At 46.0% G+C, this 16,454-nt stretch overlaps 1 protein-coding gene across 3 annotated transcripts in view; it reads left to right on the forward strand.

Annotated features, from left to right (window-relative positions):
• slc24a4b (solute carrier family 24 member 4b) overlaps positions 1-16,454 on the forward strand; it is a 41,666-nt gene that overhangs the window by 10,196 nt on the left and 15,016 nt on the right. For all 3 annotated transcript variants that reach the window (XM_076037730.1, XM_076037729.1, XM_076037731.1), the window contains exons 3-9: positions 11,143-11,219; positions 13,593-13,667; positions 13,807-13,891; positions 14,065-14,168; positions 14,490-14,564; positions 14,680-14,705; positions 14,971-15,024. In XM_076037730.1, coding sequence (XP_075893845.1) covers positions 11,143-11,219; positions 13,593-13,667; positions 13,807-13,891; positions 14,065-14,168; positions 14,490-14,564; positions 14,680-14,705; positions 14,971-15,024 — 496 coding nt within the window. The remainder of the gene's footprint in view (positions 1-11,142; positions 11,220-13,592; positions 13,668-13,806; positions 13,892-14,064; positions 14,169-14,489; positions 14,565-14,679; positions 14,706-14,970; positions 15,025-16,454) is intronic.

Below are 16,454 nucleotides of genomic sequence, written 5' to 3' on the forward strand. Positions count from 1 at the left end.
CTCTGTAGGGCCATGATCTGCTTTGACTGGTTGGGTTGAAAGGGAAATACAAAACAGCGGAGAGACAGAGTGGCAGAAAGGCCAGGAAGCTTCCTTGTGTGGACACATTTAAATATTTTTCAAAAGTGTAATTGTATAGACACGTATTCTTATATAAATAAACAATATATTTAAACATGGAAAACATGTGCTTTGGCAAAATGAGCCTGAATATATGTGGTTGATTTTTTTTTTTTTTTTAACACTAGTCAGTACCCGGACCTGCGATTTCTAAAAAACAAATGGGGAAAAAAAAAAACTGTCCTCACCCGAGTTAAAAACCACTCACTCCCGTGAGATTGCGTCACTCTCCAAACGGGCTGCGTCAGAGGATGAATCTGGCCGTCCAGATGGGACGTCTCCTAAATCCTTTTTGGATTTATCCATCTGGTCAAGAGCCCGCAGAAAGCATTTGCAAAAGGGGGTTGAGGGGGAACTTGGACGGTGACTGGGAGAACCTCCCGTCCGTCACATTCAAGCAGAGCAATCGGGTCTTTGACGTGGCTTGATTCGGAATTCTGATTGCTGGCGTAGCCGCCCGATGGAAACTGACGGCATCACGGCGCTCAAAAGTGCTGTGGCACACACGGATTCCTTTAACTCCGCTGGCCGTGTTGCTGCGCTCAAGGCCATCTCGCGGGCAGATTTGAGTTTCAGTTGAGCGAGTCTGTATTTGTCAAAAAGAATCCACACGCACCAGGCAGAGAAAGGAATCCAAACTACGTTTGTCACCATCCCCTGGTGAAGATGAAAACAAGACTATTCTAACACGAGTGGAAAAACAGCTTTGTGCAGAGGCAAAAGAGTTTGAGATTGCAAAAGTGCAAAACATTAATAGTATAGATTTGTCCGAACTCATAAAGAAGCCGACTGCTCAGCGAATCCAATGCCATCTTGAAACGCTGTCTCTTTAAAAAAAATACCACCTGATTTCTTCGTTGAAACCTGAGCGATCCGGCTGCCACACGAGGTTACATGGTGGATCATAGATTGTGAATACATTTTAAATCATTTAGAAACATGTGGTCCGTTTCCCTATGACAGCATTACATTTTTTAAGCTTAAGGCTTCTTCTTCTTCTTCTTCTTCTTCTTCTTCTTCTTTTTTTTTCTTTTTTTTTTACATATTTGTTTTCATGGTGGTGAATAGAAATATATTTGATTTAAATGTTTTTTCCCCATCTCGTGGGAACAAGTGATGCAGAGGGAGCCGCATAAACTAGCTTAGATTTAGATCACAGAGACAAAAAAGACCTTTTTTTTTATTACGAAGAAAAAAAAGAAAATTAATTCATATAGCACATTTCCTGCCAAAGACAGCTCGGCGTGCTTTACAGGATGCATACAAAAATATGGAATTGTTTATAAAACAAAATCCAACAGTTATGCGCAATCAAAACTGTGCAAGCAAACGGTGCAAAAATAAGAAGATAAAATATGAACTTGGGGACTTGGGTAAAAGAGAGGGCGAAGACAAATCATCTCATACTGTGAGGGAGGAAGTGGTCAACCCTAATAGTGGTTGCACGTCTTTGGCACGAGGGGGGGGGCCGGCGTTTTTGATGTGGCGTGCGCTAAATCGATCTTAAATCTACGGCGGGAAACGGGATGCCAGGTCCATGGGAAACACCAGAAGGAGCGTCTCTCTCTCTCTCTCTCTCTCTCTCTCCCCCTCTCTCTCTGTTTTTTTTTTTTTTTTTTTTTTTTTTCTGTAAAATGGAATTACACAAGCAGGGATTATGCCGCTACGCATAATGGAAACTGACCTCGCTTTGCTTCTCGCTTGCATGCCAACGGCGGAACAATGCGGCAGCGAGGTGGTGGTGGTGGTGGTGGGGAGGGTTGGGCAGCGTAGGCACAAGCACCTGCGCAGGGAGCACTCAGCGCCGCGCCGTTCCGACACTCCTGAACCCCCCCCCCCCCCCCCAATGTTTATTCACCCGGACTCGGGTTCGCCGCCTCCGCGCAAAAATCTCGGAGCGTAAAAGTGCCTTTTAACGGATTTCGAGCGTGGGGTGCTGGGGGAAAAAAAAACAAAACAAAAAAAAAGGTAGTTTCTCCAGGTTCAACACACCCCGCGCGATCCATACCTCACTCATTTATTTCTTTATTTCTTTATTTTGAACGTGCGCCGCACTGCCGACTGCACGCGTCCCGCGGCCAGCGGTGTCCTAGTCGCTCTCAGGCTGATTTCATGCTAAAAGCAGAAGTGCCGCAGAGCCGCGAGTGGGCACGCGAGCGTGTTCACGCAGGCAAAAAAAAAAAAAAAAAAAAAAAAAAAAAAAAGTTGCTCGTGATCTCGTGATGGCATACGAGCGGAGCATGTGATGTCGGAGCATGTGAAAAGTACTAACCTAACGTCTGTGTGCGTGTGTGCGCGCGCGCGCGATCCGCACCGAGCCCTTTTCAGAACTTAGCTCCTCAACACCGTGCACATTTTTCTCCTCCCCCGGCCCCCTTAAAACCCCCTCCTTTCAAAAGGGCGACCCCGTGATGTCCCGCGCACGAGATGCCGACTCCAGATGAGTCACGCCGCTGACTCGCGCCAATTATCTAACGGGCTAATAATGACCCCGAGGAATTGCCCCCTCCCCACCCTTCCTGGAGTCTCTCGACTCCCTCGCGGGAGTATCAGCCGCTGCTCCGCTAACGAGACCTGGCCAGCCCGGTGACCAGAGACAGCGCCGGGCTGGCCGCCAGAACATCTCGCCTCTGCCACCTTGCCTCCATTTTTGTGTATTTAAAGGTAAAGTGTCTAATATTTGGGCATTTTGAAGAAGAAACAGTGACATCAAGTGGTTACAGTGTAGTTTTGGTTTTCACTCTCCCGCCCCCTCCCGAGCTTGCCAGTGAGCTTACGATGGCCTGCGAATCCAAACCTGGATACCTAGTCCCCTGTCTTCTTCGTTGGTTAATTTGAGGATGCGAGCAGTCACCCTAATTACAAAATGCACCATCAGGCAGGCTGGATTGTCCACACCAGGGCTGTGTCTCAATTTAGGGTCGGAATCCTTCCAAGCATGCATTTAAAGGCCAGTTACGCCATAGCACTGCCCGAAGGCCTGTTCACTGAAATTCAAAGGACGCTCTAAAGGTGCCTACACATTGAACGCGTTTTTGACGGTTGAGGTGTGGCGTCAGTAGGCGCAAGCAGGCGCAGACCTGGCGTCAACGCCCTGCGACGACACCTTGGCGCATCCAATAGGAGAGCAGCCGGTTCTGAAAAAAGTGGCCCGACGCAGAGCAGGGCGCCAGTTCGCGATAGAGCAGTAGTGAGGAAAAACGAAGGAAAAACTTGTCTCGCAGTGTCCCGAGTGTAACATTTGATATGACACCGAGTTCTGGGACTCAAGACTAGCTTAAAAATATGTATCGGGTTGGCGACTCTGCTTGGTTTCGGCGCTCTGACGTTCTCGTTACCTCCGGTGCTCGTACTAGGTGCTACGTGTTTTGCATTCAGGCGGCACCGGAGGCTTGAATAACTGCGGCGGAACGAAATCTCGTTGTCCCACCGTTTGCACACAACATCCTCCCGTTTGCTACGCAGTGCTTCGCTATCAATTTTGCCGAAAACCCGTGCAAAGTACGTTCCGTGTTGTCTAGACTCTAGATGAGTATAAAATAAAATGCGAATGAACGCGATAATGTCCCGACGCGAATATATATATAAAAAAACAACAACTTTATGTTCATATATTGTCAGGCACAGTTCGATGTAGAGAAGTTTTAACACATATTTAACAACTGGTGCCGTGCTGTGCATCTGGCCACTTTCTCCCCCGGAGCCGGCTGCTCTCCTATTGGCCGCGCCTAGATGTCGTCACAGCGCGTTGAAGCCCGATTTAAAATTTTTTAAATCGAGCGTCAAGGCGTCAAACGCCACCCTTGCGCGACGCTCTGCTCTCTGCGCGGCGTTGCGCTCTGACGCCGACGTTGCACATACACAATGAATGGCTGCGCTTCACGTTACTTGTGTACTTAGTTGTGTAGCGACGGAGGACCTTTTTCGCCGTCTTTTTCCTTTTTCTCCTCCTTCTTCGTCGTCGTCGTCGTCTTCTTGACAGACTGGACGTAGCTTTGGCGTAAGGCCGCCCCCCCACAGTCTGAAGACGTAACTGCACTTAAGGGGTGTCCCATTTCTAAGCCCTTACACTTATTTTTGAGGGCCAAGATTGAGGGTTAAGGGCGAGGGTTGAGATTGAGGAGTTAAGGGAGGAATTGGAATTGGCCCTAAATGCGCCCTTGAAATGCGTCCTCCTTTTCGCCAATTCGAAGGACGCACCGCTACTATCCTTTGTGGCCTCCCGTATCCCAGGATGCTTTGCGTGCTGCTGCAAAGCATCCTGGGATCCTTGGAAGTCAGCTGAAATGGCGGCATCTAAGACACAATAATATAAATTAAAGTATTGAAATTCCACATAAAATATTACGTTTTTATCGTAGGGTCTTTACTGATTTGAACATCCAACGCCATGGTTGGACGCCGAACCAATAGTTGGCTTAATGCTATATCATCACTTCCGGGGTTGGCCAGCAGTAGGGAACGGCGGTGATGCAACCAGGAAATACGCCAAAGGCCAGAGCATCCCATTTGGTTACCTGGGAGGTGGGTGTGCGTTCGTCCTCCTCAGCCAGGTCCTCCGCCAGAAGGCGGATGCAACCCTGAACTGAGACACAGGCTTCCTTAGAAATATGGCAGTGCAAGATAGCAGCTAACTGGGAGCAAGGTCATTGTTATTGTATGTTCTTATACAGTTTTAAGTGTAGGAAAATCAAATTACTTTTAATGTACTGGACTATATACTTTTATTAATGTATTTATGGGCAGTGTGTTGCATTTTCACCAATATAAAAATTATAAATCTCGCCCACCAATATCACCCTCTGGACCTTTTAATGAAAATTAGTTTTTTTTTCCTCCCCTCCCTTACTCACCCCAACCCAGGCCCACGTCCATAAAGAAGGTCGCGAAACGACGTCCATCTGAGGACGCCGCTTGATGCCGCGCTATTATATAATGTTTGGGATATTATGAGATTATGAAATAATTGTCTGAATGTAAAGAAAAGCTTAACCTGGCACAGCAGATGGAACGCTGCCTAATTCCTCAGGATTTATCGAATGTATTCGTCTGTTTAAAAAGCGCATAGAAAGCATTTGGAAAGGCCGGGCAAAAAAAAAACCAAAAACTTGTCAGGTGACTTGGAAAGTCTGTCACATTTGAAGCGAACCTATCGGATTTTTTACCCTAACCATAACACTGTTGATGCAAGTCTTTGCCGAAAATTTGGGAGGGAGTGACGAGGAATCATGTTGTCAGAAGGGGAAAAGGCTTCAGTGTTCAGTTTTAATGTTGTTCCTCTAATGTGAAAATGCCACCCAGCATCTGCAGCGGCCAGCATCCACGCTAATCTCTTTAGCAGCAGCCACAGCAGCAGCAGCAGCAGCAGCCAGCATTGTTTACAAGTCATAGTTTTTTTTTCTCTTTTTTTTTTTTTGAAAACCCTCTGATGCCCAGTCAAATTTTGTGAGCAGCTGATGGATTGAGAAGTGGAGTGAGATTTCATTTTTAGTTATATGAGGGCATATTTGTGTTTAGTCAGACTTAGTGGAAAGTGTAAAAAGACTGAAGTAGAAAATGCAAATGATAATGTATGGACATGATTGTAATTCAGTCCTAGAGATTTTTTTCTTTTGATTTTCGGTTTTGTAATGGTACTTGAAACACAATTGGCACAACAGATCCAACATGTAGAACATGAAGGTAATATAGTGAAAAAAAAATGCATGGTTGCGGGATGTTTTCTTTTTTGATTTATTTATCCTTCTTTTTTACAGCATGATGCGCCAGATTGAACAACTTGATAAACAAACCACAAAAATAAAAGCGCTGGCCGCTTGGTCTACAACATGTGCACGCTTGCCGGCTGGGAGACACAATATCACAGACTTTGAGCTAATCTCAGATGTTTGCGTGATCAAACGATGACTACAGCAGATCAATAATGGCATCTGGCTGTCCTGCCATCTTTTTTTTGGTTTATTGCACTAAAATAAAGGAGAAAATAACTGGCTTCAAGTTGTTGTTGAATTTTACTTCAGAGGGCGCTGTTTTTGATTGCTTGATAAGACTTGAGGGTCTGAATCAAAATTGCCTTCAGCTGGTCAAAGTATGACTGGACCAGTCACCTCTGTTGGAAGAAGAAAAGTGTGTGCGTTTTAGGTGTCTGGAGGTTTTTGTTCCTGTCAAAAAAATGGTAGCCCTCGATTGTGGTTCAACTCTATGTCCCGGTCATGAGGCAGCAATTCTGGTCTCGTCTTAATAATAAAAGCTGAAATGGCCTTCTCATTCTCAAAGTCACCCGCTCCTTCCCATAATAATCTGCTTCTTTTGCGGATCATGATCAAGGGCAGCGGGGACGCCAGCGCTGCAACTCGTAAAGGTGGCGTGAGGCGCGCACGTCAACGCCTCCTCTGGGCTTTTATGGTGTTGCCAGTAATTTCTACTTTTTCTCGCATGAGCGTCACAGGGAGGGCGTCCAAGCAGAGGGTCCAGGGTTTATTTATAGATTTGTAGTTTGTGTCGCCTCCCGCCTGTAGCACCTGTCCTCTGGAAAAGACGGTGCCATCCCGGGAACTTAAACTAAGGGGGGCTGGAGGATAAAGTAAGACTTGAAAGCCTTTTGATCATCAAAACAAAAGCATCTTGTTTGGCACCAAATGCCACGAGCGCTCGGCCAAAAGAATCACAAAATGGGGGTTTTGTCGAAGCAAATTTTCATGTTCACTATCACCACGAGTGTAAGCACTGTTGCGATGATACAATCGAATGCAGATCCAGTCAGAAAAATGTTCATATTAAATTTTTAAGTAAAATGAAGAGCAAGTGATCAATCGGCTAGATTGAGTATAGAAGTCCAAGACAGGTTAAACAAAGGCTGTATCAGTCAAAAAAAATACTTATTTTGTACAAAGACATTCAAAGATTGACAGTATAGTAGGGAGAGAATATGTAGCTACACATCAACATCTCTTCCAAGAAATCTAAACCGCATCTGAACTCTAAAAGTGGTCCAGGAATCTTGGCCACCGTACCCAATTGTGCTGAATTCAAGTAATCCTGTTGAAAACTTGAGTTCCAGTTCCGCTGGAATTGCATTACCAATTATTCCAAAATGGGCGACTTCCGTTCCAACGTCACAGTGCATCGCCGGATGATGATCAACTGATAATCCACTGTTGTTGACCCCGTCACACCGATGGGAGGCCTTTAGCTGGCCAGCAAATCTGATTAGTCCACTTAAATGTAATGAAGGAAAAAGGCATGCATGACCTTTCAGGGTTTTGGCTTCTCCTTTCCAAACAATTCCCGTGGAATCCTGTCCAGTGGGATATGCGATGGCAACAATACCCATCCGTCCATTTTCAATACCTGCTTGTTCCTGTACTCAGGGTTGTGGGGGTCTGCTGGAGCCTATCCCAGCTGTCCTAGAGCAGGAACACCCAAAGTCTGGCCAAATCCGGCCCCCCAACACAGATTTTAAGTGGCCCGCGACTTTACTCGGAATTCTTCAAAAACGATCGCGACCTCCAGCCACCCCCCCCCCCCTCAGCGATCGCGAACTCCACCGCCGCGCGCACCCCCACCCTGTGTTTGGACTGTGGAAGGAAGCCAGAGAACCCGGAGAGAACCCACGCAGACGCAGGGAGAACATGCAAACTCTGCAAAGAAAGGCCCCAGTCTAAGAATTGAACCTGCGACCGTCTTGTTATGCGGCGATGGTGCTAAGGTGCTAAACACTGCGCCACAGTACGGTAATGATACCAGTCAAGACAATTTTTACAGTTCTCCTCCGTGGCTGAATTGACGGAGTGAAACATTTTCTCTATTTCTGTTCTATTTCTCCATTTCTCCATTTCGGTGTTGCGTGTTCCCGTCAGTTCTTGCAAAAACATAAATAAAACCAGCTATTCTGCGCGGCGCTACATATTTATGACTCTATTTCTGGGCCTCATTTGAGACGCGTCACTTCAGCAGCCGCTCCGTTGTACATCCTGTACTGTCCTGTCCGGAGGAAAAAAAAACAAGCAGCGGGAGAACGCCTGCGTCCGCTCTGACCTCCGCGGCGATGAGACACTTTGGAGTTTGCGGAACCAAGTGACCGTTGGCGGTCGGCGGGGTGGAGGTGACCCGAGCCCCTCCCGCCGTCCCTCGAAGCCCCCCTTCCGGCGCCTGCCTATTTTTACGCCCGGAGCCGACTGCACACGGTTGCGAGGGGGCAGAACGCGGAACGAGAAGGACGCCGGCTGGCGAAGGCGTTTTTAATTATTGATCACCTGCAGACTAGCAGGTTTGGAGGCCAAACGCGGGAAGGACGGGGATGGAGAGGAGACGACAAAGCTGAGACCTGCTGTTCCCAGCGTGCTGTTATTTTTTTTTTCGGACGGCGAGAATGATTTCCAGTTTGGTTGCTTTTTTTTTTGTTTTTGTTTTTTCAATAAGGGGTTTGGGCTTCCAGCATTGGCACTGCTTTGCTTTCAGACACCTCTAAGGGCACTGCTGGAATTGATTGCGCCTTGGCCTGCAGCTGCCGCCCGCCGACACCTTTCATTCAGCACATAAACCTGTCAGAAATGAAATGAGCTAAAGCCCGGTCCCCCCCCCCCCAATCTCCCGCTCCACGTTGCTCCGAGGTTCCGATGCTGTCCAGGTGTCGCGTGGTACGTTTTGAGATTACGTATGGACGGAATTGTTTCTCTTTGCCGTTCATACGATGCGCACGCGTGCTCCCAGGATGAGTGACTCGCGCAAATTAAGGGCAGATTAGTTTGCGTTTCAAAGATCACGGAAGCCGCGATGCGGCCGTGGCTACACGCGCAGCACTTCCGCACATGTGACGTAAAGCCGGCGACGAGGTGGGCTTCGGACGACGCGGCGGAGAGGAATTTGATTTGCCTGTGCAGTGTTCCAAACGCTGTGGCGGGGGCAGTCATGCGTGCACGGCATCGACTATCGGGGAGATGGGGGGGGGGGGGAAACGAGAAGAAAAAATAGGCAGCGGTGAGGTTGAGACAGATGCAGCAGAAGGTCTCAGGTGAGCACTGTTCCACTTCACGGGTCCATATGTGACAACAAAAGCTCTTATTCTCAGCTGTAGATTTTTTTTTTTTTTTCCTTTTTTCTCCTGCTAGCTCGGATTTTATAGCAGCACGTTCTCATTCGCCGTTCATGCCAACCCAGGACTGACGACCTTGGACCATGACCACCCAAACACAAATTGCTATTGGCGTCCTCAGTTTGTCCTACCCACACAGGGACAAATTATAATTTATCTATGAGACAAACACTGAAGCGTGCGTGGCAGACAACCAGGAGGCGATAAACTGAATGCCAGATATCGGTGAAGAATAGCCGCGTCCCTAATCGCACTGCATTATACAGCCCGCTGTAATGCGTTTGGTGCCGTGCATTGTCCCAAATCACCTTGCTACTAATGTAACCGTGATTACTTGCATGACTGTTTGGACAACAAGTTGAATGTCGAAACAGCGGAGACGTCATTTTATCACACAAACCAATAACTTGCACCAGACTACAATATTGCATTATAGCCAGGAACACAAACGCTAGCTAGTAATAGCTGGTAGTAACGTTAGCAGCCATGCTAACCCCATTAAGCTACTTCTGTGCCAATATGGTGCTCAGTGAACGTGTCCCTTACTCAATTTGAACACATGGACACTCAAAAGTCGATCGTGCAGTGTTGTGTGAGTAACAAGTGACTTCTTGTTGTTAAACTAGTAAAGTATTTTTCTTTTAATTATTTCTTCTTAATGCCATTGTGTCTTGATGGGAATTGTGTGAATGTGTTTGCGTGCCCTGTCAAAGAAGAATTTCTGTCACCTTTTGGGAAAGACAATAAAGCACATCTTATCTTACGACGATGTTAAGTAATTCAATTACAAAATAAAGATGATGGTTGATGATCCATTCAACCATCCATTTTCATGACTTGCTTCTTCCTGAACTCAGGGTTGCGGGGGTCTGCTGGAGTCTATCCTAGCTGTCTAAGGGCGATGGCAGGGTATTAGCACTGTACTTCCCTGTTTCCCTCCACAGACGGAAGTTTGAGGCTTTTCTGAAGCCTCTGATTGGTTCTTCTGTCATGCTCAGAATTGCAGTGCCCCCGACCACTCACCTGCCAGATGAATTGTCTCTTTCTATGACAATGTCAGGTCTAAACAATCGAGAACATTTATCCAAAATTTAGAAAAATAACCAAAATGTAATCAAATATAATTAGTTACATTACTTTGAAATGGTTACGCTACGATTACATTTTCAATAGGCTAACTTTCAATTGCAACCAAATCCCTTTACAAAGCAATTCTTCGTCGTCGTCGGCTTGTTTGTGCGCCGCTAACACGTGGCCAGCAGGATGGCGGTGACTCTGAGTGTCAACGACAGAGGGTTTTTCTCAGGGTTGACCAGGAACAGGTCAGGCCCCAGGAGAGAGCTTCCGTCAGGGAACAGACGGGCCCGGCTTTTGTCTCCAGCCAGGTGCGGCGGTCCCGTCGAGCTCCAGCTGGATGACGGATGACGAGCCTTCACCCCCCCCCCCTTCCCCCCCTTCCCCCCCCTTTTCCTTTTTTTTTGCCTCCTTGCTTTAATTCTGTGTGACTCCAGCTTCCTAATATAGCTGAGGCTTTTACATCACTATTTCAGAAGACTGTCTCTCCATATATAGGTATGAGGTCACTGGTTGCAGAGTAGCGTGACTCTGATTCCTGCTAAAGGCCCTTGTAAATCATTTAAAGCCCAAGGTGTCTGGGGCTTGTGGCTTTTCTTTTTTTTTTTTTGCTGGATGGTAACACGCTTTTCATTCAATTTGTATTTGCTTTTCTTCACGTGACGCGCTCAGTTTTTTTCAGGTGTACATTAGATAATCCCGTTACAATTGACGAGACCAGAATCCCATCCAGTTCAGCGTCAAAACTCCTTCTGAGGCGAAAGAGCATCGGAGGTTCCTCGTCTTACCGCGTTGACGGGCTAACTGATGTGGGGTGACTTTGTGTCATTTGCTCTCTCTCTCTCTCTCCTCAGCAATACACGAGTTCCCCGATGACCTTTTCACCAGCCAAGAACGAAAGAGCGGAGCCGTTGTGCTGCACATTCTGGCGGTAAGAAAAACAACGGCAAGACGACAAAAACCACCTCTTATGAAAGGCTGCGGCTCCTCTTTTCTGCAACAAATGTCACCACGAAGCCCCTCAAAGGTCTAGTGTGTAAAATTTAGCCTGATTTCTGATTTTTATAGTGGTAAAAGCTTAATATAGTGCCCAAAATGCCCATTGATGATGATGATGATCATGATGATAATAATTGCGCATATAAGATATAAAAGTAATAATAGTAGTAATAATAATATATGTACATATGTATGTATATATACGTGTATATACGTACTAAATGGCAACATTTTACACAATTTTACACACTGTACCTTTAAATGAACTCTAAACCTTTAAATCTGTAACATTTTTAAAGGACTGGAGGGAGGAAACAAAAGGGCACACTAAAATAAACACCCACAAGCTACATTTAGATCGGCGTGTCATTACATCAACCCCGCAATCATCGCAACATCTTGTGCGAGGCTCTTCAAATCAATAATTTAAGTCACTGTTTCTAGAGTGCCGTAATGCGGTCAGGGAGCCCCAGCTCGAGCTCACTCGCTTTGCAGAAACTGATGTTTTCCAGTCAGTTATTATTATTATTATTATTGTTTTTTTAAATATTTCTTCTTCTTGAGGAAACAAAATCTGCACGGTTGACTAAATCTCCAAAGCTGCGTGCGGGCTGATGCTCCGTGTCGCGAGGCTCTACCCTAGTTGAAACAGCCGTGATTGTCGACTGCCAGTCAAACTCAGCTTGGCAGGATGGCAATCAACCACCCATGGATTCGGTTCTCTGTAGAAAGTTTTCGAGTTTCCCTCCGCGCTCCCGCATGAGTTTCTTTCTTTGCGAGAGCAGGTGTCGATTCGTGCTGCGATCTTTACAAATGCTCGACTGTTCATTCATCGACTATAGCGCCGGGCAGGCAAAATTACTCGACACTGGATGACACCAAATCAATGGTCCTCAATGAGAATATTCAAATGTAACGGGTGATTATAAATGTGTAATATAAACCTTTCTGGAATTCATTTTTAAATGTGTTAACGCAAACAGAAGTCACTACATGAGATCTGGTGCATTCAATAAACCCATGCAGTTAAAAGCCCATAGAGAACAAATGGGAATAGGAGGCTCATCTAGAATTAGTCAAAAATGATTCGTAAGGCAGCCAAATACTTGAGGCCTCTATTATAGTTCCCCCGAATCCAATCAGCAGCAAAGGCAAAAAAATATTGTTAACATGGAGCGCTAATGAAACCGCAACTGGTGAAGAATCACTCACTGGTCTTTGGCAGCAGCCTGCAGTCTTGCAATTACTTCCCACGTCCCGTCTTCTGCCTCGTCTTTGTCATTTTATAAGGGCAGCTTGCGCCAGTCAGGCCAGTCTTTAATCACAACTGTAATATCCATTTTTCTTTTAATCCAAAACCCCATTGAAAACAATTAAGGTTCGAGCTCGGCAAGACGGACGTGAAAGATGAGAGGAGGAGGAGGAGGAGGCGAGGGAGATGGTGGGCCAGGGCGAAGCTGCTGTTGAACTCCTGCACTGACTCCTGTATCCCATTAATTCTGAAGATGACGCGAGCTCATCGTTATGCGAGCCGTAAACCGCGGAACGTGCCGAGGATCGACACTCCTTTTGTGCTTTTGACGCGTTCCGCCGACGTGATGAACGAGAGCCGCTGTTTGCGGCGGGGCCGCGCAGAGGAACCGATCACGGGGATTACACATTAGCATACATTAGAAATACATACATACAGAGCGCCCCTTTGAAAAAAAAAAAGAAAAAAAAAGGGGGGGGGGGGAACTAGCTTAAATTAATTGCGGGAAGAAGCCATTGAAGTTGAGCAACCTTTTCTTTCTGTTGCTGATTCAGCTAAAATGCGCACAGAGAGATTGTTTTGAACTTTAGAGACATTAGCGTTAGCTTGTTTAGAAATGAACCACGTTCTACATTTCATCAAACTGCCGGAGTTTGATAGTTGAAACACTTTCATAAGGTTAGTGCGACTGACTGACTGACTGCAACTGTATGCGTGCCCGTGTGTCAGACACGTTTTCCACCGTGGTCAGGCAGCACTGCAGTCCTGCACTGCCCCCTGTGGTTAGCATAGAGTAGAGCACAGTTGCTGCCGCTTCCCTGGTTTCAAAGCAAATAAAAAAAAATAAAAAAATAAAAAAGTATCAATCTGTACATCACTTAAAATACTTAACTTCTGTCTCACAAATCTGCTAAATTAACAACAAGCTGCTAACCTTGAAGAATGAAGTCCGTTGCATTTCCGGCCCCTTTTGTCATTTTCATTGTTGTGTCACTGTTGTTGTTGTTGTTGTCGTCGTCGGTCACTCCTAATGCGAAGCCTCTGGTCCCGCAGGCGCTGTACATGTTTCTGGCGCTCGCCATCACCTGCGACGAATACTTTGTCACGTCGCTGGAGAAGATCTGCGAGGTGCGTGGGAGTGTTTTTATCTTGTGTTATATTTTATTCATATCGACGGTGTCGACCGAGCCGAGCAACTTATCTTTCGCTATGTTTTTGTTTCGTTTTTTGTCTCTTGTTTTGTTTTGTTTTGTTTTTTCCCCGGCAGAAACTGGACCTGAGCGAGGACGTGGCGGGAGCCACCTTCATGGCAGCCGGCAGCTCTGCGCCGGAGCTCTTCGCATCCATCATTGGTATGCACCCTCTCACGCACACACACACACACACACACACACACACACACACACACACACACACACACACACACACACACGCACACACACGCACGCACGCACAGCCGGGACTCAGATGTTCTCAGATGGTTGCCGCCCCTGCTGACTCCTGATTGGCTCCTCTCGCCGCGCAGGTGTCTTCATCACCCACGGTGACGTCGGGGTGGGGACCATCGTCGGCTCAGCAGTCTTCAACATCCTTTGTATCATCGGCGTGTGTGGGATCTTCGCTGGACAGGTGTGTGTGTGTGTGTGTGTGTGTGTGTGTGTGTGTGTGTGTGTGTGTGTGTGTGTGTGTGTGTGTGTGTGTGTGTGTGTGTGTGTGTGTGTGTGTGTGTGTGCGCGCGCGCATGCAACAGCAGCAGCAGCAGCAGCAGCATCATTTTGTGTATTTTTATGCTGTTGAGTTGTGCACCTTGGAAAACTACTTGCTCAAGGAAAACACAACTTCCAATTTCAGTTCCACTCATTGTAAATCTGTATAAATCGTTATGCCGTTATCATTTGTGAATGCAGTTCAAATAGTTGTTGGGTTTTTTTTCTTACCTTCGACCACCAGGTGGTGCTTCTGACCTGGTGGGCCGTTTTCCGGGACTCCTTCTACTACACCCTGTCAGTGGTGGCTTTGATTGCGGTAAGACGCGTTCAATGAGCTTGGCCGGCGGTGACATTAGATTTTTCTTAATTGTTTCTTTTTTTTCGCTCACAAATTTGAACTCACAAGAAATGCTTGTCCTCATCTGTTTCAGTTCATCTATGACGAGAAGATAGTTTGGTAAGTCGTATTTATTGGCTGTAAATGTTCACGCTATTTGTGCTTTCTTTACAAAATAACAATTTGTTGTAAGTCTGTTAATGAAAAGTTGTTTTCCGCATCACTCCTGTTAGCCCGTTATTGTAATATTTATTGTGATGTTTCGCAAATCCTTTGCTTAGCATTAAACTAGCTAGTGTGGTGTAAATACGTTGCGTGTGTCATTAAGATCAAGGCTGAAAACAATATTCTAATTTCTCTCTCCCCTCCTGTTTCCCCTCCCCAGGTGGGAGAGTTTGGTGCTGGTGGTCATGTATGCGGGATACATCCTTCTTATGAAGTGAGCCCATCCGCTCTGCTGTCTGTGTCTCAGTATCATTTGTAAAGTGATACATTTTTCAGAGGATGCACCGATACCGCTTTACAGAATGAATAGAGAACGAGTGCTTTTATTACGTTACTCACTAATACCGATACCCAGTACTCAATAAGGCCATTTCACAGATGTTGCTGCAGTACAAACACACATTGAACAAAGTTGTCATATACAACTGGTATCGGTGTCAGGATATCGGCAAATATTTTGTATGAGTAGAGTACGCAGCACCGGTATCGGTACTGATATCTGATATCTGATACTGGTATCGGCACGTCCCTAATATTTTTGTTCACTTTATATTTTGTGGAAACGCACGCCCACCAATCGGATTTAGATTGTTTTCACTTGGAGTCGACCAACCGTCCCACAGTGTTTAACCAGCGCTACACACAAACGGCAAATACATCCACATCCAAATTTCTTTCTGTGGAGAACTGGAGGTCTCGCCTCATGGTGCATGATGGGTGAGGCGGGAAGAGTCTGTATGCTGTGTGTAATTTGCATAGTCACAACTAGACTTCAACTTGATGCAAATTAGCTCAGTTTGCAGAGTCGACACAGCTACAACAGCTAACACCTAACAACCCAACCAGGAAGTGCTGGCTGACTATCGCCCAAGAATCTTTTATTATTGTGTTGCCTGTTTCTCACCTCAGGTGTTTTCAGAAACATGCTTACAGCGGTGGAAAAAGGTTTTTGGACAGCCCATGCATTGTGATGTATTGCGTTAAGACTTCAAGTTACATTTCCTTTAGCCCAGTCACCCACATGCTGCCCTCTGCACCTGCACTGTCCCGTCCCGGTCCAAACTGGATGTTTCAGCACCATGTGCCAAATCCAGGACTGGTACAAAAATGTAGTTTTGCTCTTTTTTTTTCCTTGGTAACCACAAACAAAAAAAAAAAAATCTTGATTTGCTTTTGTTTCTGTCGCTCCTTTTGAACATCAAAAAAATATGTATTTTTTGCAATTATTTCATTATGATGCATATATACTATATATAAATACTGTTTATAGCTACGCAAATGTGTAGCACCACCCAACTCTCTCTGTGCAAGTTCAGAGCTGTGGATTCCCTGCAAGCTTGAGATCAGTGCTTTTAAAATGTAAAAATACACTCAGTCAGTCTTGGAAAGGTAGCGCAACTATTACACCATCGACCTCAAGAACTTTCTTAGAATTGTTTCTCGTGGAAAAATGAGAAACAATCATGCTAAAACTTGAGAAGGAAGTGTGAGTTTCCAGCTGTGGAGGAGGGTCCATTCACATATTCCAAACCCCAGATGTTGACTAATAATGTCATCCGTCTCTGGAGAATGCCTGGAACATCCGCTGAGATGGGAAATCTGTTTCAATTAAAGCGACGATCAAGTAAACCGAAGCCTTTACTC

This window comes from Nelusetta ayraudi, unplaced genomic scaffold (genome assembly GCF_046127955.1).
Source record: "Nelusetta ayraudi isolate G7.1 ecotype Tasmania unplaced genomic scaffold, CSIRO-AGI_Nayr_v1 ptg000052l, whole genome shotgun sequence".
Lineage (NCBI taxonomy): Eukaryota > Metazoa > Chordata > Actinopteri > Tetraodontiformes > Monacanthidae > Nelusetta > Nelusetta ayraudi.